At 49.1% G+C, this 22,381-nt stretch overlaps 5 protein-coding genes across 5 annotated transcripts; 4 read left to right on the top strand and 1 right to left on the bottom strand.

The window, feature by feature from the left end:
* Positions 1-129: 129 nt before the first annotated feature.
* On the top strand, positions 130-3,020 carry GGS22DRAFT_152873 (multidrug and toxin extrusion protein). The gene is made up of 5 exons (XM_047959753.1): positions 130-1,248; positions 1,298-1,837; positions 1,897-2,141; positions 2,196-2,524; positions 2,606-3,020. The coding sequence occupies exons 1-5, from the start codon at positions 540-542 to the stop codon at positions 2,691-2,693; spliced, it is 1,911 nt and encodes a 636-aa protein (XP_047822826.1). The 5' UTR covers positions 130-539; the 3' UTR covers positions 2,694-3,020.
* GGS22DRAFT_152872 (Isopentenyldiphosphate isomerase) lies at positions 3,001-4,585 on the top strand. Its single transcript, XM_047959752.1, has 3 exons — positions 3,001-3,554; positions 3,604-3,942; positions 4,001-4,585. Exons 1-3 carry the CDS (start codon positions 3,365-3,367, stop codon positions 4,231-4,233), a joined length of 762 nt encoding a protein of 253 aa, XP_047822825.1. The 5' UTR covers positions 3,001-3,364; the 3' UTR covers positions 4,234-4,585.
* Positions 4,586-6,095: 1,510 nt separating this feature from the next.
* GGS22DRAFT_65761 (uncharacterized protein) lies at positions 6,096-8,085 on the top strand. Its single transcript, XM_047967701.1, has 4 exons — positions 6,096-6,435; positions 6,560-6,899; positions 7,095-7,347; positions 7,501-8,085. The coding sequence occupies exons 2-4, from the start codon at positions 6,592-6,594 to the stop codon at positions 7,708-7,710; spliced, it is 771 nt and encodes a 256-aa protein (XP_047822824.1). The 5' UTR covers positions 6,096-6,435; positions 6,560-6,591; the 3' UTR covers positions 7,711-8,085.
* On the bottom strand, positions 7,917-9,609 carry GGS22DRAFT_65755 (replication protein A, subunit RPA32). Its single transcript, XM_047967700.1, has 2 exons — positions 9,473-9,609; positions 7,917-9,283 (listed from the first exon to the last, which is right to left on the bottom strand). Exons 1-2 carry the CDS (start codon positions 9,477-9,479, stop codon positions 8,460-8,462), a joined length of 831 nt encoding a protein of 276 aa, XP_047822823.1. The 5' UTR covers positions 9,480-9,609; the 3' UTR covers positions 7,917-8,459.
* A 585-nt stretch (positions 9,610-10,194) lies between these two features.
* On the top strand, positions 10,195-13,639 carry GGS22DRAFT_65740 (Lon protease-like protein 2, peroxisomal). Its single transcript, XM_047967699.1, has 3 exons — positions 10,195-13,020; positions 13,075-13,244; positions 13,329-13,639. Exons 1-3 carry the CDS (start codon positions 10,456-10,458, stop codon positions 13,414-13,416), a joined length of 2,823 nt encoding a protein of 940 aa, XP_047822822.1. The 5' UTR covers positions 10,195-10,455; the 3' UTR covers positions 13,417-13,639.
* Positions 13,640-22,381: the final 8,742 nt, after the last annotated feature.

Here is a 22,381-nt window from a genome sequence, read left to right as displayed (position 1 = left end):
ATATGCGTTAGTCTTCCCATATGTGCATCTCATTCCTAACTGTTCTATCTTATACTTTAGAGGCCTAGTCCAATGCATCGTCCCACCGATTCTAAGACTAAACCGAGACGAGACAACTTAACTGCTTAATAGTGAGCTCCGGTGGCGGGCATTAAGCGGGCTGGCGGGGAGCCCAGCCCCGGAATTGTATTTCTTAACCGCCTTTAAATATGGACCCCCTAAGATAAAGGGCCATAAGCTCGAGTCGATCTAACTGTCTAGGTTCCTTAAGGTGTTAGGTTATCAAGATAAGTCGGTTTAACTTGACAACCTCATAATACTAACCGTGATAAACCTCATCTTTTTCAAATCAAAACTTCTACAGTAATAAAGAGATCTTGTTGCTTTCCCATATTTGATGAGTCACTTCGTCCAACCTCACTAGCCTCTTGTCTTACCAGGCTTGCTTTTCTTATTTGTAATTGAGTAGCACACCGAGGGGCAACCTCGTCCTCCGGAGTTCTTAAAAGTCCATCAGAGTTGCCCAAGAGACCGTCAAAATGTCACACTCAAAACCGATCCCGCAGACGAGGAGAGGATTGGATATCGCTTCGTCCTTCACATCTGCTTCTCCCATAGCACAGGAGATCTTGGCTAGAGATATCGCGGAATGCACCGAGGACGAGGCTGAGGAAGATGTGTTCGATGACGACGAGCCTGAATCAGAGTCTGAACCTGAAAGCGGGCCTGTCTTATACACCCAGCCCACCGGCGTTGCTTTTGGCTTTAGAAGGCCAAGCATAGTGATCGATCCCGTGAACGAGCCTGTTCTCACGAGGATCGAGAAGAAACAATCTCGCAATGCTGAGCGCAGTCTTCTGAGAGACAACCATTTTCTTCCGCCGAAACACACCCCAGAAGAACGGCCCGGGATGCTCTCAAAGCTGTATAAGGCTCTTTTCAGCACTAAAATTCGCAGAACGCCAAGTGATGAAGAGGTTCCTAGAATCACTATTCAGCCGTCCGAGTCTTCACCTTTGCTAGGCGATAGACCTAGCTCCTTAACTTTACCCCATGATCGTTTAAATGATCAGTGGGAGGCTGCTGTAGCTTCCGGAAAGCTAGAGACGACATGGCAGAGAGAAGCACAGACAATTGCGATTTACTCGCGATCGCTGATCTTGACGTTCCTGTTGCAATATAGTATCAACATTGCTAGCATATTTGCTGTTGGAAGGATCGGAAAGATAGAGCTAGGTGCTGTTAGTTGTAAGTTGGGTTATCTCATCTGTCTTTATTTCTACTAATGAAGATTCAGTGGCTACCATGACAGCAAATATTCTTTGCTATGCGCCCATGCAGGGACTAGCGACGAGTTTGGATACTCTATGCGCCCAGGCATATGGCTCTGGTCACAAACATCTAGTAGGCTTACAATGCCAACGGATGACATATTTCTTGTGGTCGCTTGTTATCCCGGCGGCCGTACTTTTCTTCTTCGCTGAAGATATACTACTTCACATAGTACCCGATGCGCGTTCTGCCAAGCTCGCAGGTCTTTACCTTCGAATCGTGACAGCTGGTGTACCTGGCTTCGCTGCGTTCGAAGCAGGAAAGCGGTTTGTTCAGTCACAAGGACTCTTTGTTGCAACGACTTACGTGTTGTTGGTTGCCGCGCCCTTAAATATTCTTGTCAACTGGCTCCTCGTTTGGCATTTCGGGTGGGGATTTATCGGTGCCCCTATTTCGGTTGCGATAACGCAAACATTGATGCCTCTCTTGCTACTTGCGTACGTGGCGTTTGTGGATGGGTCACAATGCTGGGGAGGTTTCACCCGTCGTGCTCTTACAAATTGGGGTGAGTTCAATAACTCAATAGCTTGACGTCGTAATGAACTGACCACTGACACAACAAAGGCCCGATGGTCAAGCTTGCGTTACCTGGGATGATCATGGTGATGGCTGAATGGTTCGCCTTCGAAATTCTTACATTGGCGACAAGCCAATTCGGGACGACGTATCTGGCGGCGCAGAGTATTTTGGTTACATTGACGTCAACAACCTTTATGATCCCTTTTCCCGTCTCAATCGCGGCCTCTACACGGGTTGCCAACTTGATAGGAGCGGGGTTAATAAACGCAGCCAAGACGTCAGCCAAAGTGGTAAGTTTGTTGTTGTCGAATGGGCGGTGAGACGCATCAGCTAACAGGTCAAAGGCTTTTTGGGCGGGATGTCTTATTGGATTATTCAACCTGTGCTTGCTTGCGGGTCTCCGCTATCAACTTCCTCTGCTATTCACACAAGACGAAGAAGTCATCGGCTTGGTGGCGAAGGTCATGCCGTTAGTTGCCTGCATGCAAGTTTTTGACGGTCTCGCAGCTGTTGCCCACGGACTTCTTCGTGGAATCGGAAAGCAGTCATTCGGTGGTTACGCAAATTTGTCGATCTACTACATTATTGCTTTGCCAATTTCGTTTACGACAGCTTTCCTTCTCGACTGGAAGCTCACGGGCTTATGGTTGGGCACCACAATAGGATTGGCTCTGTAAGTCGGATTTCCTTTCTCTTCGCCCTTCCTCTGTAAACACCTCGCTCGAAAGGATGTGCTAATGGTTACATGTGACAGCGTCGCCGGCGTCGAGTACTGGTATACTTACATTTCGGATTGGGAACAGTCGGCTCGGGACGCGGAGAACCGGAATGCGGCTGGTTGATAAGATAATTGCGAGATTGCGAGAAATGACGAGATGTTGGCGTATGCAGTGTATTACATGCGTATTCTTCAACCAACGCAACAGGGCGCAGTTTGTGTCATTTTGCGCGATTTGTCGACGTATGGCTGGATAGTTGTGTATGATATGTATGCATAGAGCGCGGTATCACAACAGAAAGGTTCAAGCCGTGTCGGAATGATATCCATGCTTTTTAATATTCAGGTAGGAATCTAGATAGACGCCACCGCAAACTAGTAGGTACGTATACCTATGTATTTAGGTAACCATCCGCACAGTATCCGAATAATTTGATACATAAAATGATTGTATTGCATTTTGAGGCTGATTCCCTCCGATAGGCGAGAGTCTATCTATAACCATGGAAGTTTAATTAGGTAATAATCTAGATTGCAGATTGGTATGTTGTGTGGTCCGTGGGTTTTGACGCTAGTTGCGACCCCTAAAAAATACTCGGGTCCCATTGAAATTCGAATTTCCCCACCAAGGGTCCACCCATTTACTATCGATACCGAAACCTAGGTCGCAACGATTTCCTAAGTCGCCCAAAATCTTGGGATCGTCCCGCATTGCCCCTCTCCTTTTCTTAAGAAATCGAAACATTGCGGTCGGTGAACAAAGAATTAGGTAGTATCTATAGATCATAAGTCACCATGTCCACTACAACAACAGTTACACAGAATGGCCCATCGGCCGAGACCATCCTTCGTCTATTTCCAGATATAGACACCAGCTCGGCGGAGCTAGAGGGTCACGATGCCGAGCAGATTCGACTAATGGACGAGGTGTGCATCGTTCTCGACAACGACGACAACCCAATTGGAACCGCTAGCAAGAAGCTATGTATGTGGTGACTCAAGACTAGATTGTAGAGCCTTGGCTGACCTCGTAGGCCATCTAATGACCAATATCGACAAAGGATTGTTGCACCGAGCTTTCTCCTGCTTCCTATTCGATGATAAAAACCGATTACTCCTCCAGCAACGAGCTTCCGAGAAGATCACGTTCCCTGACATGTGGACGAACACATGTTGTTCGCATCCCTTGGGTATCCCCGGCGAGACCGGCTCAAACTTGCCGGACTCGGTTGAGGGTGTGAAGCGTGCCGCACAGCGAAAACTCGATCACGAGCTGGGCATCAAGAAGGAACAGGTTCCGTTCGAAGATTTCCACTTCCTGACCCGAATCCACTATAAGGCCCCCAGCGATGGTAAATGGGGTGAACACGAGAGTAAGCGAATAGAGGGCTCATATCGGCGTTGTAATAGAGTGCTGACCGGTGTGACAAGTTGACTACATTCTCTTCATCAAGGCGAATGTTGATATAGATCCCAACCCCAATGAAGTTAAGGATGCGAAATACGTTACCCCCGATGAGTTAAAGGCTCAGTTCAAGGACCCGAAGCTAACATTCACACCTTGGTTTAAACTCATATGCGAGTCTATGCTTTTCGAATGGTGGGAGAATCTTGATTCCGGTCTCGAGAAGTACACCAACGAGCAGGAAATCAGACGCATGTGAATCCGGACTTTGAGGAAGATACTACGATCTAGGAGGGGGGAAGAGAGTCATTTCTTTTGCTTCTTTTCTTTCTTTTTTTCTGATTTATCAGCAAGATGATCTGGTAAAGGACGAATAGATTTAGGCCTTAGGCCAAGTACGTGTCTTACACCAATGGCGAACTGCATATTTCAATAGATATCCCTTAAGCGGTACTTTTTTCAGAGCGGGGGGTTAACATTTGCTTCGTCGTTTCAAACATGCAAATCCCCGTTTAAAATGTCATCGCACCTACCAATCAACCACTAAATCAACCACTGAATTAACCAATTAAGGCAAATGTCCCTCCCCGGTTCCAGGGGGGAGATAAAGTATACCGCTCTAACCTTCTAGACTTTAGAAACATTTGAAGATACCACTACTACTACTGCTACTACTAAGAATGCATACGCATACGCATACACCAGAACCCGAGAATACGAATAAGCTATGAAAAAAGATGAGCTCAAGACTTGGGATAACCTGGATAATCTGGAGTCATGACTCCATCCGGAAATAAAAACCGCAATTGTACTGCAACCCCACGCTCTTCCTCATCCTGCGCCTGCGGTGAAACATAGCCCAACCGGATGGCTGTCAGATCTCAACATTGGGCTGGCCGCATCAAGCGCCGACTATCTAAATTCCGGGGCTCCGAACTTTGTACTACTATATACCTACTTGTTGATTTCAAAAATGCCAGGGCCGACGTCAAGATCAAGTTTCAGTATCAGGTGACGATGTAAGTAAGCTGCAAGCAGTGCATCCAGTACTCCCGGGGAACGGACGAGACAAGTTTCTAGTGGACGTTGGATATGGTTGGATGTGCGATAACGTGGGATCGTCTGTTGACAACAACCTGGGACACCTGGGCGACCTGAGCGCTGTTTACGGCGAGGTATTATTAAGAACTAAGCGATACGGCTTCCAAGGTTGTCTGGTCTAACCATCTAACAAGCTAACAATCTAAACCCACGATCTAACCAATAGCGATCCCACCCTCTTCCATCACTCTCCCACACCTCGAAAACACCACTGCACAACTACCTGTCATCCCCAATAGGCAAGCAATCAAACCCTCCTTCACACCACCTCCGCGCACGAGACTGGTGTACAATGTATGCTACAATGTATGCGACAATGTATGCGGTCAAGCCTGGAAACGAGTTATTCCAAGTTGTTGGGTCGGACGCACTGTGACCACGAATTCGATAGGCGACTTATGTAAAGTGCCCAGACGGCCGTTGCCGTTATCCGCTGTACCGGCTAGCCAATGGTAGATCCTGATATGAGACTTCTTGTATACCGACTCCTACTGGCTACTACCGGCTCCTGCTGGCTCCTACTGGTTCTTCTTCGCCACTACCGGTTACGCACTATTATTTCGGACTACGTAGCAGTCCACGAGGGGCATGGATGTCATGGATGTCATGGATGCCATGGATGGATGCTATGGATAGGGATGGGATAGTGTCATACTTCTAGTCTCTAGTCTCTAGTGGCTGGTTGGTCGCATTGCAGTGCTACGACCTCTGCGGCTCCCTCAGCTTACCATCGACTATTCAGGCTTTCTGCATCCCATCCCGCGCGACTCTCCCTTGGCTCCTCGCCTCACCTGCTGATTATACACTGTGCTTTGTACACCGAGCTCGCCAACTCTTTAAGGACCCCCGGGCGCTCAGAAACGCTAATTCCTTTTACCCTCGTTTCTCTCACCAACCTGGGAAAATATACTTGGTTGCCACAAGTCACTTTCGAGGTTATAACAACACAATAACACAATAATATCTACCTATACCGCTGATTAATCTTGCTATACCACACCGATCTCTTCATACGGGATTAGTTACTTACAAGAATATCAATTCTTTGTTCTCGCTAGTCGCTCTTTGTCGCTAGTCACATCTCATTGCTTCAATCCAATTTCAAAATTTCCGGTCAACCGTCGGACTCTGGGGCTTCCTCGTCTACTTTCCCCGTGACGTCGCCCGTTGTCTGAAATTACAACACCTTCAGTTTCTAGGAAAGGAACCCTCGTCAAGACAACATTGATGTCTGTTGACCTTCGCACGAGCCTCAATTGCTTAGCTCATCCCGCGAGATTTATGCCTATCTCCAGAACGCAACTCTCTAGAGTTCACACAGGAGATAGTATACAGGATATATCAAGTAATAATAATTAAAGTGAGTGGCCTCACCCACTCGCTGCTTGCAACTATCTACACCTTAACTACCTACCTATCTTCGTATTCGCACCCTTGTTCGCAATGTCAGACCACAGTGACTAATCATATTTCGTCGGCCGTAGGCGCCAAAGGTTTGAGTAGAAAGCCGCCCAGCATGGAGCACGTAAGCAACAGTGTTTCCCTTGTTGAGTTGAAGACGCGTTCTCTCATCCCTCAAACATGGGAGGGTCAAGTCCGTGCAATCGGAATATCGGAGTACAAGGAAGCAGCGCTATCTCTAGCGCAAGCCTTTGCTACTGATGAATTGGCACAGTACCTCCTCGATTCGGACGACATGGTCGGTGTCGATGACGAGGTCAAATGGAGGCTCCACGTCGACATCTTCAACTACATCGTGGCAGCTCACTGTTACAGGGGCATCGTGACGACCATCGGACCGGATTACGAGGGTGTGGCGCTCTGGTGAGTTTGCCATCAGACATCAGATCAAGAGAGGCAACCGGGGAAAAGAAATCTAGGGCTCTAGGCTGCGTATGCGCACCATTCCGAGAGTCGATACGTGGCCTCAACTCGGGTTTGCTGTTTCCCGGCGTCTAACTTGGTAAGACCCAACTAAAATATCGTGTTGACTGACATGTTTCGCTTTGTGATATACAGGATGCCGCCAGGCCAGGAGATGGACGACTGGATGACCGTCATCCGCAGTGGTATGTGGAGACTCTACTATCAACTGTCTGCGGAGGGCCGGAAGCGCTACTACAAAGAGCTGCTACCGGTGCTCCACAACGCAAAGGTTGAGACCATGGGTGACAGGGACAACGAGTGCTACTACCTGGTCTACCTGGGCACCAAGCCCGCCGGCCAGCGTAGAGGCTACGCGAGAAAGCTTATCCAGCAGATGGCCTCCAAGGTACGTTACTTGTCGTGGACAAGGTAGGGGGAAGGGGGCAATATCAAGAGGCGGTCGAGCTCCATCCGATCAGGACCTTTGATTACCTAACCAACCCCTTATCGCAGCTTCACAACCCATGTCTATATATATCTGCGTGCTGAATGTTTACAGGCTGATGCGGAGGGCCGACCCATGTACCTCGAGTCCAGCTCGTTGAAGAATAACTCTTACTATAAGAAGTTCGGCTTCGAGGCCAAGAGAGACATCTACCTCGGCGCCGACAGCAAGTCGCCCGTCCGCTTGACCATCATGGTCCGCGAGCCGCAGAAGCTGGCCAACTCGATCCCCATCAAGCTCAACGCCGGGTTTAAGATGATGTAAGGATCGATGATTGAAAGTTTGCTGTTGTGCTGACGTTGCCGCTGCCGTGTTACGGCTGCTGATGCTGTTGATGACGATGACGATTGAACATCACGATGAATAGCTGACAAAGGGATTTAATGTGTGATCGAAATGTTCTTGTGATCCGATGACGCTTCAGTGGTTGACAGACAGACCGCTTCCGTCTTTTCGCGTTTGCTTTTGCGTGGTTGTTGCTTTTGTTTTGCTTGCTTGCTTACTTACAATTACACAAACTTTGCTTCTAGGACCTCGTATGGGCTAGCTAGCTCTTGGATTTTACTTTCTCACGCTCCTTTTTTTTGCTTGATGACGACTGGTTAGGAAATACCCTTTTCTAATACTAGGTACGGGTTTTGCCGGACTTACGACGCTGCTTCATTGTGGCTGCAGGTCTTCGGTTCCGTCTGAGTTGGGTTGGGCTGGGACTGATTAGTTTAGTTACGAGTCACTTTGATCGAAGATGCTTGGGGTTGCTCGTTGTCATTATCTGTGGGTCCTCATTTTAGGTATCATTAGTCAATCGTTTCGTATCTAGGTAGATAGATAGCCCATAATAAGGCCATTCAGTATACACCTTGGTTCCATTCTTTGTCGTGCCCGTGTGATTTCCGACCCGTATCTACTTAGCTCATAATTTCTCGTGCTTAGAACGCCTGGATGTACCATCGACGATAGGCCTGCTCACCCCACTAGCTTTTATCATGCTAAACGTCCATATGTAGGTAGTTTTAGAATCCCTCTAGAAGAGCGAACGTCTCGTCGTCAAGCGTAGTGTAGACCTTGCCATTACCCAGCAACTCCTCCGCAGCCGTCATGGCGTCCTGGACCGTCATGCCCGTGTCGCGCGCAATGATATGGATATTCACGCCCTCGTTGCTCTTCGACTGGTTCAGGTACTGGTACATCTTCTTCGCGCGCGGCGTCGCGCCCCGCAGGAACGCCGCGTCGTTGTTCTCGACAAACATGCTGTCGTCCTCCGCCGCGTTGCCGTCTCCACCCGCACCCATGCCCCCGGCCCCCGCCATCCCACCCCCTTTCGTGAAGAACAGGTGCACGTACGTCGCTTCCAGCAGGTGGTAGTTCACCTCGTTGAAATCCGTCACTGGCTTGATGACGTGCGCGCCTACATGTCGCTTGTTCCCGAAACTCTTCAGTCGTCCCCACACGCGCACGTACTGCTCCTCCCGGAACGCAGACCCCTTCGCTCCCGCGTCCGTCTCCTGTTTGTCCGGGTCCAGCCACTGCTTCACCTCCACCACTCCCGTGCCGTCGTCGAGTCGGTATGTTATGTTCGTCGTCTGTGGGCTGATCTGCCGCACCATCCCCACGAACGTCACTTGCGATACGTCCACCCCGTCGATCCGGAACGTCCCGTCGCTGCCGAAGGCTTGCTCTGCGTCGATTATCTGTTTCACGGTTACCGGGCGCAGCGACTCTTCGGATGGGTGCTTGGTGCCCCCTTGTGAGCCGGAGATTTGAGAGCCCCCGAAGAAGCCGCCGCTGTCGTCGCCGCCGGTGGCGTTGTAGTTGGTGCGTGAGTAGCCGCCGTAGGCTGTGGGATGGGGTGTTAGTATATGGGGGAAGTATCGTTCTGGGGGTAGGAGGGCTTCAAGTGTCGTATAGCCTTGTGAGCATTGGAGGATGGTATCGAGCGGAGATAGATTGATTGAATCTTGTTCGTACTTGGCAATGCTGTTCCAAGGCTATATGACACTTGAGGAAATGGTTTAGGGTCACATACAAGTCATGATGATACCCTTTGTAACTAGGTAGTAAGTAAGGGTGATGTAAGTTGTCGGATGGTTTGGATAGTGCTTGGGATGAGACGCGTTTAGATGGCGGTTTACGCGACGGGAACTTTTTAATTGAATTTCTTGAATGGATGCGCTAAATCGCGGGGTAGTCGCCCGTACTACACGTAGGCACCTGCTGTGGCTAGTACCTATTACCTAGTGCTAAGACCGCTATAAAGCCACACCACAGGGTACTTAGGTACCTGGCTTGACTTAAATACTTGAATACCTCCAAGGTTTTCAAGGTTTCAAGGTTGTCGAGTGGATATAATATGTACAGTTAACTCTTACAGTGCCAGCTCATCAATCACACATTATCACATCTATATAATTGATTATCACAATGTTTTTAGCCGCAAGAATCTCGTGAGGTGGAGTTTTCGGCCTGATGCCGGGTCGAATCCGGGGTGCTGGCACAAGACGCAGCGTTTGAGCCTCGGTAAGTCCTGTTTTGGTTCGCCGTTCCCGCAGCTTCTGGAAGGAACGGCACGCTAACCAACCAAACTCACCCCTGAAGCTTAAAGTACCTAGGCTAGCTGGACAACTGTCCTGGAGCCTGAGCTACGTAGCCTACAGGGCACTGAGTCGCTTAGTCGCGCGCATCAATGGGTGTGATGATGCCTGTATGTACTTCTGCATTGTACATCAATACCTACATCAATGCTACAATAAACTTCGAGCCACTGACATCAAAATATCCAACCCTTTATCCTCCATACATCCATACACATCATACATCCACCCTCAACAAATCTAAAGTCATCCATATATCTGAATCTAATATATCAGACGACACTTATTTGTCGTCCTGTCTGCTTATTTGTGTAACATAGCAGCGATACCACTTGCATTTTGTGTGATATTTATTACTGTTTACATTGCTTCCATCCTCGGCCAATCGCGCACGAACCAAAGGGGAAAATAAGTCAACATGGCGCAACCGGTCGTCATGCCCGTGATCCCCTTGGGAAAGAACAACGTCCTCTTTCCCGGATCGGTTATACGAATACCGGTACCAGCGAGTCGTTCCGATATACCCGCATTGATTTCGAGTATGTACACACGTGCCTCCAAAGGATCGAGACGAGTCGACCAGATCCCCGTTGTTTGTGTGCCTTTAATGTCGCCACTGCTCAATCGCCGTGGCCAACCGTTGTTGGAGCTGAATCCGGATAAATATGACAAGCTCACGAGCGTGGATAAGAATAATATAAAGGCGGAGAAGCTGTATGGCTATGGAGTCTCCGGCAAGATCAGTGCGATCCAAGGTCAGAATGGGGCTGAGTTCAACCTGCTCGTGCAAGGCACCTCGAGAGTTACTATCGAGAAGGTAACCCAAGAGCGTCCCTTCTTCGAGGCAAGGGTGTTGCCCCATGCCGATCAAGTCAGTCCCCAGGACTTGCAGAGACCCGATTATCAAGAGCTTTTCGGTACTCTAAAGCGCCTATCGAGGGAGCTAGTATCTTATCTCCGCGTGTCGGCGTTCCTACTATCTAGCGGAAGTGGAGGTCTGAATCCTCTTCTATCACGAAGACTTGAGCAATTCATTGCCAGGAAGGCACCTGCCGAAGGGGGCTCGCTCGCTGACTTTATGATGAATGTGATCGATGGCTCGCTCGAGGAAAAGCTCCAGGTCCTCGCTGCTGTCGACGTTTCGGATCGTATGCAGAGGGTGATCGAGATATTAGAGCGTTCGGTGGACGAACTTAAGGGCAACATCAAGGTTACCACCATTACCAGTACGGGTGTCCCTGTCCAAGGGGAACCGGAAGACACGGATAAAGTAAACGACAAGAAGCGAATCACAAAATCACCGCGTCCAGGACTCAAGCCAACTTCGCCTGGGTTCGCTTTCGGTGCCGGTTCGCCGTTCAGTTTGTTTGGCGGAGGTCCGGGCGAGCAGCATGATCCGGATGATCTGGCAGATCTCGAGAAAAAGATAGAAGATGCTAAGCTCCCACCTGAAGCTGCTAAGGTAGCCGAGAGAGAATTCAAGCGATTGAAACAGATGATGCCAGCACAAGCCGAATATCAAGTTGTCAGGACGTATCTCGAAACGTTAGCGGAGGTACCATGGTCCATCGTTACCGATGACCCAATCAGCGTTGGCACATTAGAAACCGCCAGGAAGCAGCTTGATGGTGACCATTACGGTATCCAAAAAGTGAAGAAGCGCTTGCTCTCTTACCTTACCATCGTCAGGTTGATGCAGTCGGCGAATGAACAAGTGAACCATCAAATCAAACAAGCCGAACAGGAGACCGCCGATCTGGAGTCCAGTAAAGGTGCTGCGAAGGAGGGCGCGACGCTTGACCCCGAATTGGAAGAGAAGATAAAGGCAAGCGGCCTTAAAGTCCAGATGCTGATGAATAAGAAACGGGTCGAAAAGGCTCCTATCTTGCTCTTAGTTGGCCCACCCGGTGTTGGCAAGACTAGTATAGCTAGATCGATTGCCACAGCCCTTGGGCGCAAGTTTCATCGCATTTCACTCGGAGGTGTTAGGGACGAAGCGGAAATACGAGGCCACCGACGAACGTACGTTGCCGCGATGCCTGGTCTGATCGTGCAAGGTTTGAGGAAAGTTGGCGTGGCCAACCCAGTCTTCCTGTTAGACGAGATAGATAAACTGGGTATGTCGAACCATAACGGTGATCCTTCGGCTGCAATGCTCGAGGTTCTCGATCCAGAGCAAAACCACGCATTCCACGACCATTATATCAACACTCCGATCGATCTAAGCAAAGTCCTGTTCATTGCTACAGCGAACACTCTCGACACAATTCCGGGTCCGCTACTGGATCGTATGGAAACCTTAGAGTTCTCCGGATATACTACGCTCGAGAAGAAGCATATCGCGTTACAACACCTTGTTCCTAAGCAGATCAAGGTAAATGGCCTTTCAGAAGATCAAGTACGCTTTAGCGAGGAGGTAGTTTCAAAGATCATTGAGTCCTACACTCGCGAGTCAGGCGTCCGTAACCTCGAGCGAGAGATTGGCTCTGTATGCCGTGCAAAGGCTGTCGAGTTTGTGGAGGCCAACGATCGTGGTCATCCGGAGGCATACAAGGCAGACATTACAATTGAGGATCTCGAAGCTATTCTAGGCATCGAAAAGTTTGAAGATGAGATAGCGGAGAAAACCAGTCAACCAGGTATAGTGACTGGTCTTGTTGCTTACAGCTCTGGTGGTAACGGGGGTATTCTCTTCATTGAGGTTCTTGACATGCCTGGTGATGGAAGTGTCGAGCTTACGGGTAATCTTGGGGATGTGCTGAAGGAAAGTGTCAAGGTTGCAAGAAGTTGGGTGCGCAACCATGCCTACGAACTAGGGTTGACTCAGGATCCTACGGAAAACATCATGATGAAACGCAGTCTACACGTACATTGCCCTTCCGGTGCCGTGCCGAAGGATGGTCCGTCAAGTGGTATGGCTCAGGCAATTGCTCTCATATCACTCCTTTCCGGGCGACCTGTGCCTCCAACTATGGCCATGACTGTAAGTCTTACTATTCCTAACCCTCTATTGGTAATATACTGACACTTGGAATAGGGTGAATTCCAACTTTCCGGTCACGTGAAGAGGGTAGGTGGAATCAAGGAGAAGCTCATCGGAGCATACCGTGCTGGAGTGAAGACGGTCCTCTTGCCGGCGCAAAACGAGAAAGACGCTAGAGAGGTTCCCTCAGAAGTGAGGGATGGGCTGAACATCGTCTACGTTAGGTATGAATTCGCTACGCTACGCTACCCTTAACCTAGCCATTTCCCCTGTCCTTTTCCATCTAGCTAACTGGGATCTTTCAATAGTCATATTTGGGAGGCTATTCGCCATATCTGGCCTGAGGTGCAGTGGCCGCAGGAGAGCAATTTCCCGCCGATGCAGTCTCGCTTATAGTCATTTATCTTCCTGGATCTTTTTGTTTGTCTAGCATGTATGTCATGGTACGGCGTTGGATACCATCATCTTAATGGGGATCATCCCATCTCAGGGGGAGGCAGCAAATATTCCAAAAATCTAGATGTGGCTAATAGATGTATCATCTGCAAAGTTGCAAAGTTCCACGACGTTAGCGCAATCATCCTTTCATTAAGAGCAGATTGTGCCTCAACGTGGGTTATCGTCCTATTTATTGCTTTGCCACGATCGTACCGGACAAGCGTCGGCAGATCTGATGCTATACCACGAAAGGTAATCAAATACAGTTGGCGTTGCAAACGTTTACTGTCGTCCTCCGCCTCATCGGGCCACCAAGACCACCAGATCGCTGTATGACCTAACACGGCATAGCCCCTTCGCCGGAAGAAGCGAGCGGACGCCCACCACAAACAATTCTCGACCTTCTAACCCCAAAGTTGTAAAGTTAGGTCGTACGAGATTATTTGTCCGCGTGAAACAAGATGTTTCGTACTGTTATCTGACCCGTCCCAGAGATTGCCGTCGTCAACGCTCGCCAAGTCTTTTTGCTCCCATGTCTCTGGCACCATCGCAGCGCAGGCTTTATTACATACCGCGGAGATGGTAAGTCGGATACTTGCAGTTCTCCCGTCAGGGGAAAGGGGTTCCATCTGTCGGAAGATAAACGCGGAGCGGATACAAGTTCAGACGGGAAAAGAGTCGCTCGGTAAGACTTGCGTGTCTTAGCACTGCTCTTACTCGTGTGGCACTTAGACAAGAGATGAGCCACTGCGCGACCGCGACTCGAGAATGATGGTAACCGCGTCAGTTAAAACGTCTGGCCTGATTTTGAGGCTGGGGCTTTTCCATTGACCCAAGACATCTACGTATGAAGTATAGCAAAGCGTCCTGAGGACGGCCTTCCTAATCCCCAATCCCCAATCCCAACGTAATTGCTAAGCGAACGGCGTCTTCGTCATCGGAGCAGGGATCACATAGCGACTCGATCACCGTTCACTAAATGGAATTGTCATGTCATGTCAGGCGTCGACCCGAGACAACTCGCCTAATTCTTTTCTCCTACCCGGCAATTCGCAGGGAGAGAAGGAAGAGAGAAGCTAAAATTTCCGATCCCAGGCCAGCCTAATTCTCGCCCTTTTTACCCCTCAAACCACCGGAATTATTGCTGGCACGCCTACATTATGTACCTACTGCGTTGGAAATCTGTTGCGTGCCTTGCAACGGCCGTAAGGATGATTGATATACGACTAGGGAAGGGGATTTGAGAAGAGGATATTCCCGGACTTTAGATACGTACCTACCTATACTACGCGCAAACCTTCGCGGTTCTCCCGATAACATGGATGGAAACCCGCGCGAACGGACGAGATGTTGGTTAGCCGATCTTGTGTAATGTGAGGACGAAAAGGGAAATATGGAAGGGAGGGGAGGGCTTCGCCGAGCCACACCGAGCGTATGGTTCTTCTTTCTCTCTTTCTCAATTCTACCTACCTAGGGTATGTGTGTCTTTTGGGCTTGGGATCCTGGGCGCGGAACTGGTTCCTAGGTCCCACGAACGCGGGACGCAAACACCGGCTTGATAGATAGCGCTGGACTGGCCCGCGTCGGGGCTGGGTTGTATACGTACAGTGGGCAAGTGGGGTGGGGTGGGATGGGATGGGATGGGTGTAATGTCATACGGACGACATGCGCGCGATCTCTGTTGGTTATGTGTAGGTATGTATGTAGGTAGGCCGGCCTCGCTGCGCATTTCCTGTGTTTCTACGTGCGCGCGCGTACTTGTGTCGCGGCGCTCCGTTTCAGGTTGAGGTCACGAAAGGGGATGAGGGTTTGGTTTGGTTTGGGTTTGGGGATGTTGTTGCGAGGGGTGGGTTTTGAGGTTTGGGGCTGTTTACGCGTTTGGATATTTACGTGGTGTAGTTATATTATTATCTATGTACATAGTCAAGATCGTAAGTAGTGTCTATGCTGCGTACCTACTTAGGGATATACAATCCACTACAGCAAAGCTCTACTACATATTATCTATGTACCTCTATACGCTGCATCCTCCCATCCTAGATCCCAGAGTACTGGGAGGACATACATCAAGACATCCCATACGTGCGGAACCAGGTACCAGTTACATAGCCTCTCATACCTACCTAGTGATTACGTACCTAACGCAGACATGTATGTCCCTGTCGTTGATAGATATCTCCTGATTAATTCTCCTATGCCCGTTTCCTCGACCTGCGCTTGCTTTCCCCTTTTTCCTCACCCTCCTCCCGCCCCCCCTTTTTTTCCTTTCTTCTGCCTCCCGTCCATCACTGCCGCATCGTGAGACAAAAAGACGACGAGGGCGAGGAAACGTTCCTGCGGGAATGTCTCTCGTCGACTCCGATCGTCAGGTTCAGGATTGGGGGGGCGCGCGGGTGCCTGCAGGAGATTTTGGTCAGGGGATAGGAGGGGAGATAGCATAAATGGAAGGGGGAAGATATACATGTAGCTGACTAGATACCTACTTACATACATGCATACCGGTCTTGTTGTGTGTAATAGAGGCCTCCCCCTTTTCTACATACATACACCTTGACTACTAGGTACATACTATACTACATGCTGTCCCGGTCTCCCGGGTCTACCGGCGCCCTGGGAGAAACAACGTACGTACCTAGATACACGGTCCCACACGCGTTCCTCCGCGAACGACGGGGTCGACTCTGGAGAATCGAACGGGGGGGTTTTGTCTTGGGGAGACCGGATAATCGGATAGGCACTATATGTAACTAGGTAGTAATGAGGTTTTAGACATGTATGTAGGTAAAGCATCGATAGACTAGGCTGTTATAGTCGTATATGTACTTTTTTCGTGCTCGACTCTAACATCGTTATTTCTGTAACGACGCGGTCGCTTTAGCTTGTTCTATAGCGTGGGTATAGAAGGCAGGTAGGTACATACGGTTACGAGCTGAAGGTGTGTATGCAGTGAAAAGGGGAAGGCAGATGTTGAGATCTCTCGACGCCATGTAGATAGGAGAACGTATATTGAGTACCTGGTAGGTAAATGGTGTACACATCCTTACGTAAAACATAACCGTCACGGTAACATGGAAGCTTTGGAAACGTTATTGTGAATGTTGCACAGAGTAATTAAACTACAAGGATTCGAGATTCAGGCTCCCGGTTCGTGGTTCATGGTTGAGGAAGTTGATTATGGATGATGGTAAGATTATACGTTGACGAATAGCGAACAAGATATTTGTAATTATAGATTATCACCAATTAGGAAGTTGCTTTCTCATTTCATACCCGGAATTATTCTTAAAATCTATGTTTTCTATGTTTTCTATTTACCGAAGTCAGAATAAATACTCTCATCTATTCGGTTACTCGAGCCAACGATGGCAAGAAAATCCGTGCCCCTTTTCTCATGCCATGTTTGCTCGTCACAAGAGTCCATTGTGCAACAGAACTAAAGAGAGTCGATACATAGCACAGACAAGCTTTGCTAGTTCAAGTTATGGAGAAAAAAAATCTATAATCCCAGAATTCCCTATCGGTTCGAGCCTACATGTTAGCGGATTAAACCGACAAATACCTACCTAACTTACCTGACTCAGAACCCGGAGTAATGCGTCTAGAGTGTAGATCATTGAGCAAGAATAGCGCTGCCCGTCAAGCCCTAAACTCACATAGTTTGATCAGTCACCTGGGTTTTCCTTGTAAAGTGCTCGCTCTGAAGCTAGTTGGTAGAAGCGCGGGTTTATATGTTACCGGAGCCAGCCGAGGGCCCGAAGGACCTATCGAACCCGGCAGTTAGGGACGGTACAGTGCTCCGGGTCTCTAGTGACCCGGCGGGCAACAGCGCGTGTCTAACGCTGCTCAACAAAATGGAAAATATTCATATGATACCGACGACACGTAGTGACAGAGTCAGGTTCCACCAGCCTAAGCTTAGAACGCGGTAGAGTTGCGAATCGGCCGAATCCATTTTGAGCTTCGTAGAGCCGCCGTCGCGATAGTGCAATTTGGTGTAGGGCGCCAAACTGCCGGGTTCGAGAAGCTAGAGCGCGCGTGGACGTTTCAGAGAGCCCGCTCGATTCCTCGCCAAGTTTAGCTACGCGTGCAAGCATAACCCTTCACGGCATAGTTAGCGACTTTAGTGGCATCAACGGCGAAGCTAAGTATTTTCGAATCTTCGACGAGGAATCCCGTCTTGATCTCTCGGCCGGATATATATCAGAACTAGGAATAATATGTATCCCGTTGTGTCCGTGGCTCCGGTAAGAATCCCACGATACCGGATCCGTCGGTTTTTGCATAGGCTTGCCGCTTGCTGGGACAAACTAATTCGTGCGCTTGTAGAACCCGTGCTAACTCCGGCCGAGCATTTGATAAGAAAACGATGCTTGTGTTGATCCTCGTAGGCACTAGCATGTAACGCGGTTCATGGCATATTCCTGCAAGTTGAGAGTATAGTTCCGGGCTACAATGCTGAATGAATACGATGGCGCCAGCTGGATGGACTTCCTAGCTGAATCGGAGCTGAGACAAAAACATAAGCTGTGTTTGCAGCCACACCACCTGCAAAGGACTAAATGAGATGCAGCTTCGTGCAGCTTGCGCTAACTGCTGTACAACATGCGAACATGCGCAAACCACCTACCCAGGTAGCTGGTAAAACATTTGGCTCGACAATTGAGATAGGTACCTCGACCTCACCGTGTCATGTTCCCGTCCGTTGTGCTAGTAGTGCTAGTAATGCCTGGCTTCTCGTACACACTGTCGATGCGATCATCCTAGATTACAAAACGAGAGGGAAACGAGGGTGCGAGCGCTGCTATGCATCCTCATCCTCAAGCTTCGAGACTTTGGCTTGACTAGCTGAAAGCCAGGGAAATTCAATTCTGCGGACTTTTACCAGGTTGAGGATTCCTCCGGCTATGCCATAAGTGGAAAAGCAATTGTCCTTCCTGGCGCAATGACGGAAAGCAGTAATTCGGAGATCTGGATAGGCTCGAGACCCCAAGTCGAGCTCCATAAGCTGAAGTCGACTCTGCATTCTGCATAGTAGACTATTCCACTTAAGGGTCACGAGGCCATTCGAGCGTCGGCTTGCTACGAGATTCCGCAGCAAAAGTACACGCCGCGAGGCCGTATCGGTGAGGGAATGAATGAAAAGAAGTGAGACAAACTGAAAATGCCCTGGGACAAAACGTGGTTCGGCGCTGCTCCTTTAATCTGTTTCAGGGTTCGACGTCTTGCTGGGTTTGGTAGACGCCCGAATGCAACGCTGCACCTACATGAGACCGTGGTAAACCGATCGTGCTAAACCTTTAACCGCTAGAGGAGAACGGGTAACCATACGTTTGGGAATAAAACTTCCATAGTGTGGGGAGTTCGGCCAGACTCCGAAGGCGGTGCATCTCTCTGTTATAGGCAGGGCCGCTGCATTATAGAACCGGGGACGGGTTCTAAAGTCAATTCGCAACGCCCGATGTCACAGTACATAGATTAAATCTGTGCAAAATATTCTTGGCTGTAGAGCATTCTCCAGCTTTGGCACGAGGCAAGATGATTTGTATCAGCCGGGGCAAGCACAGGTTCACAGCGCTTCCCGACAGATTTCTCCTGACGTAGGAGAGGAGTATTAGTGTTAAGATATCGCAGCCTTGAAGTGAGCGAATAGAAACCTTCGACGTCGGCGACTTTTTCGGCAGCTTCTCTGGTTCTGGAAACTCACTCGCGGGAATCTTAAGGCGTTTCTTGCGTTTCTTGCTTGGGGGGGAGGGAGGGATGCTTTCTTGAACCACGCAGCGGTATAACCTGGGACGATGGGACGCGCCTGACAGCCGCCTCGTGTTCCAATCCAGCCAAAGATGACTGCAGGTACGAAGGTTCGGGCCAAAAGTTTGGACCATCAAGCCACGTCCCTTGGCCAGTGCGCGATTAGATAAGCAGCTTTTCATACTGTATTGGGTTTAGGCTAGAACCGCTACCTAATAGCGATCCATTCCCTAAATTCTAGTGGATGATCGCTATAACTTAAGCCTATTTAAGTAGCTTAGCTACTAAATAAAAACGCCACACAGTAAGAGGATATTCCAGTTAACACGGCTTTCAGCCATCAGTGCCCGCTGCATATGGTCCAAACTTTTGGCCCGAACCTTCGTACGGACCATCAAACCGTTGACACGGGGAAGAGACCCTTCGAAGTAAATTGTTCCACTACAGTAAGTTAGTAAGGAGTAAATGCCTGGTACAGTAGAGTACGTAACTCCCCACGACTCTTGGCAGCTAGAGCCACTGGAGCCAGTCAATATATTTCCTGGTCTTTAGCTTGTGTATTAATTCACCGGCGGATGCCTGGTTGGGAGTGCTGGGAGTCCTAGCGTTGACCCTGCCCTGTCGATCTTCTTAAGGCCAGGTGGAAATCGAAGGGCCGCCCCGGACCTCCTAAGCCCCTATTACCCTATTATTATACCCGATCGAACGGTAAGAACTTCTAAACCGCTATGGGTCTTTCAATTTCGTCAAGCCCAACCCAGCAACATTAAAAAAAATCGGGGGCCAATATACATTGCAATTATCTCGGCTAACATCTCACTTACTCGAAGCTTTCTTTCACGATACTGTCCTTGGGAATGGAAGTCATTGTCGTCATCCAGCGGTCAGGGAGAGGTCAAGGGCCAGATCCCATCGGATAATGCAGATGAAATTGGTCCCTGCTGAGGAAAATCTCCGTCTGGCTGGCATATTAGCCCGGCGGCATTTTACGCATAAATGTTGTAATTACGGCTTGATCGCGTGCGACAGAATCATTCCAGGATCACATTCTGATCCAGGCGCATAAAAATATTCCGACTAGGCGAGATGAACTACTGTTGTTTCTTGAGTGATGCTTTTTTCTGCTTTTCGGACGTTATCACAAGTGACGTGTGAACGTTGAAGCTTCTCGGAGCTATCCCGGGGTCGTTATTATCGACCGCGCACTGCCGACTAATTAGGTACGTTAGCCTGTAGTAGCGCAGAGACGAATCCACCTTTGGCCGTCCTATTCTGCTGTTCTACTGTTCTGCTCTACGCATCCATAGTACCATAACTTCAACTGGTGACACTTCTGATAGCGGGCTAGCTGCAGCAAAGTACCAGGGTAATATGCATCTCGGTTGCATCTTGTGGGTACGGTGATACGAGTACGGCTGATACATTGTACGTTTGCCTCGGCCTGGAGTGAAAGTAGACAACGCCTGGGGAAATAAGTACTTGTTCGGACGGGCAGAGGAAGGATAATTACGCGTAGACGCGATGAACCCCATGTGGGATAACGAAGGCATGAAAAGCCCAGCTAGACTTAATTAGATAACTTGCCATGTGATAGATCAGAATCAAGATAGCTTCAGCAGTCTTCACTCAGGCTAGTGGCACCCTATGTTGCCATCGGCCCATGCGCCGGAGTGCAATATTCGGCGAGCTTGGACGTTTAGGTCGTTCAATATTAGGGCGGATCTAATATTATTCGGTTTGTAAGATGACCTGCCGTACTTACATAGGCGGATGATCAACGATGTATCGTCCACGTACGAATTCGGGATGATGGTCTGTGCCTCTCCCATCCAGATGGTCCGTGAATCTGTTTGGGTGATGCTCAAGTGTCAAGACGCAAGTTTGAAAAGATCTACCACGCGGACGGGAGCACTAGCAGCGCGATACCCAGCCACTACAGACCGCCTAAGGGTCCTAGTAATACTCCTAAGTCCCTAAGTCCCTAGGTCCCTAGGTAATAGCAGGAGAATTCATTCATTTAAGCTCGCCTGAGCTCCACTTGATTATCGACTTGGCCTGTCTGTTCGCGCCAGCCATGTAATAACAGTTAGGTAGTGTAGTGTAGTGTAGTGTAGTGTAGCGTAGTACCTAGCTACTGTAGTAGGTATGCAGGATAAATGTATCAAACCGATACTAAAAGAGGATGCTTCCTTTGAAAGCACGATGATGCAATAATGCCGGCTAGACGAAAAGGTCGCCCAATGGTGCCTGACACGGCAGATAGGCAGTCTCGTGCAACAATACTTCCGACTCTTCCTAAATAGTCGATGTATAGTGAGTAATGTGGATATTAAGGAAATGAGAGTCCCTCCTTGAGGAATACCTATCCACAGGTAGTCACAGGTAATAAGGTATTAGTCTTTAGCAGTTCAATTTTTGACCGCCATTAGACGCCCCGTGCTTGCTTGCGTCTATTGAAGAATTCCAACTAGGTAGTCGTAATGATGGCAATAATGGTAACTCGGTGACGAGATGATACCCCATATTCGGATCTAATAATGAGAGTAAGTTGACCAATGACGGGCGGAGGGGAATATTGACAGATCGTAACATTGTTTGATAACAGAGCGTGTTATTGGGTGGGGTTGTAAAGCTAAGCCGCTCGGGACCCCTCACAGGATTAGCATATTCAAGCCTTTAAGACTTTAAGACGAGAATGCCTATACACGTACGTCAGCAATATAAAACATAATGCTAAAGTCGCGATGGAGACCGAGGGGGACTCGATGGGGACTCGATGGGGAGCTGATGAGGCTTATGTCTTGTATGCGACTATGCATTGCCATTGCCGCATTGCACGTCAACAAGCGAAATAGCTAGAGCCTGTAATATGTACGGGAGGACGGGTTGACAGTTGCTGAGCTCGAACACCGTGTCAAGCTCCTTGACTGGTAATGACAGGGACAGGGATAGCAGGTTGTATGCAAAGAATCTCGGTTGTCAACCTTGGCGAACAAGAGCCTCTAAGGATTCCTATCCCGCACGATCCATTGATCCATTGGGGTCGAGAAAGAATGCCCATGTTCAGACGAAAGTCTTAATTCAGGAGCAATATAGGGACCTTTCCGGTATTCGTTATCCATCTTTAGATGCTCCTGTGACCTGCGACCTTTGGTAGACTTTGCGCAGAGCTTGG

The sequence above is a fragment of the Annulohypoxylon maeteangense genome (assembly GCF_022496945.1).
Source record: "Annulohypoxylon maeteangense strain CBS 123835 unplaced genomic scaffold GGS22scaffold_2, whole genome shotgun sequence".
NCBI classification, from domain to species: Eukaryota; Fungi; Ascomycota; class Sordariomycetes; order Xylariales; family Hypoxylaceae; genus Annulohypoxylon; species Annulohypoxylon maeteangense.
This window is presented reverse-complemented; position numbering and strand designations above follow the sequence as displayed.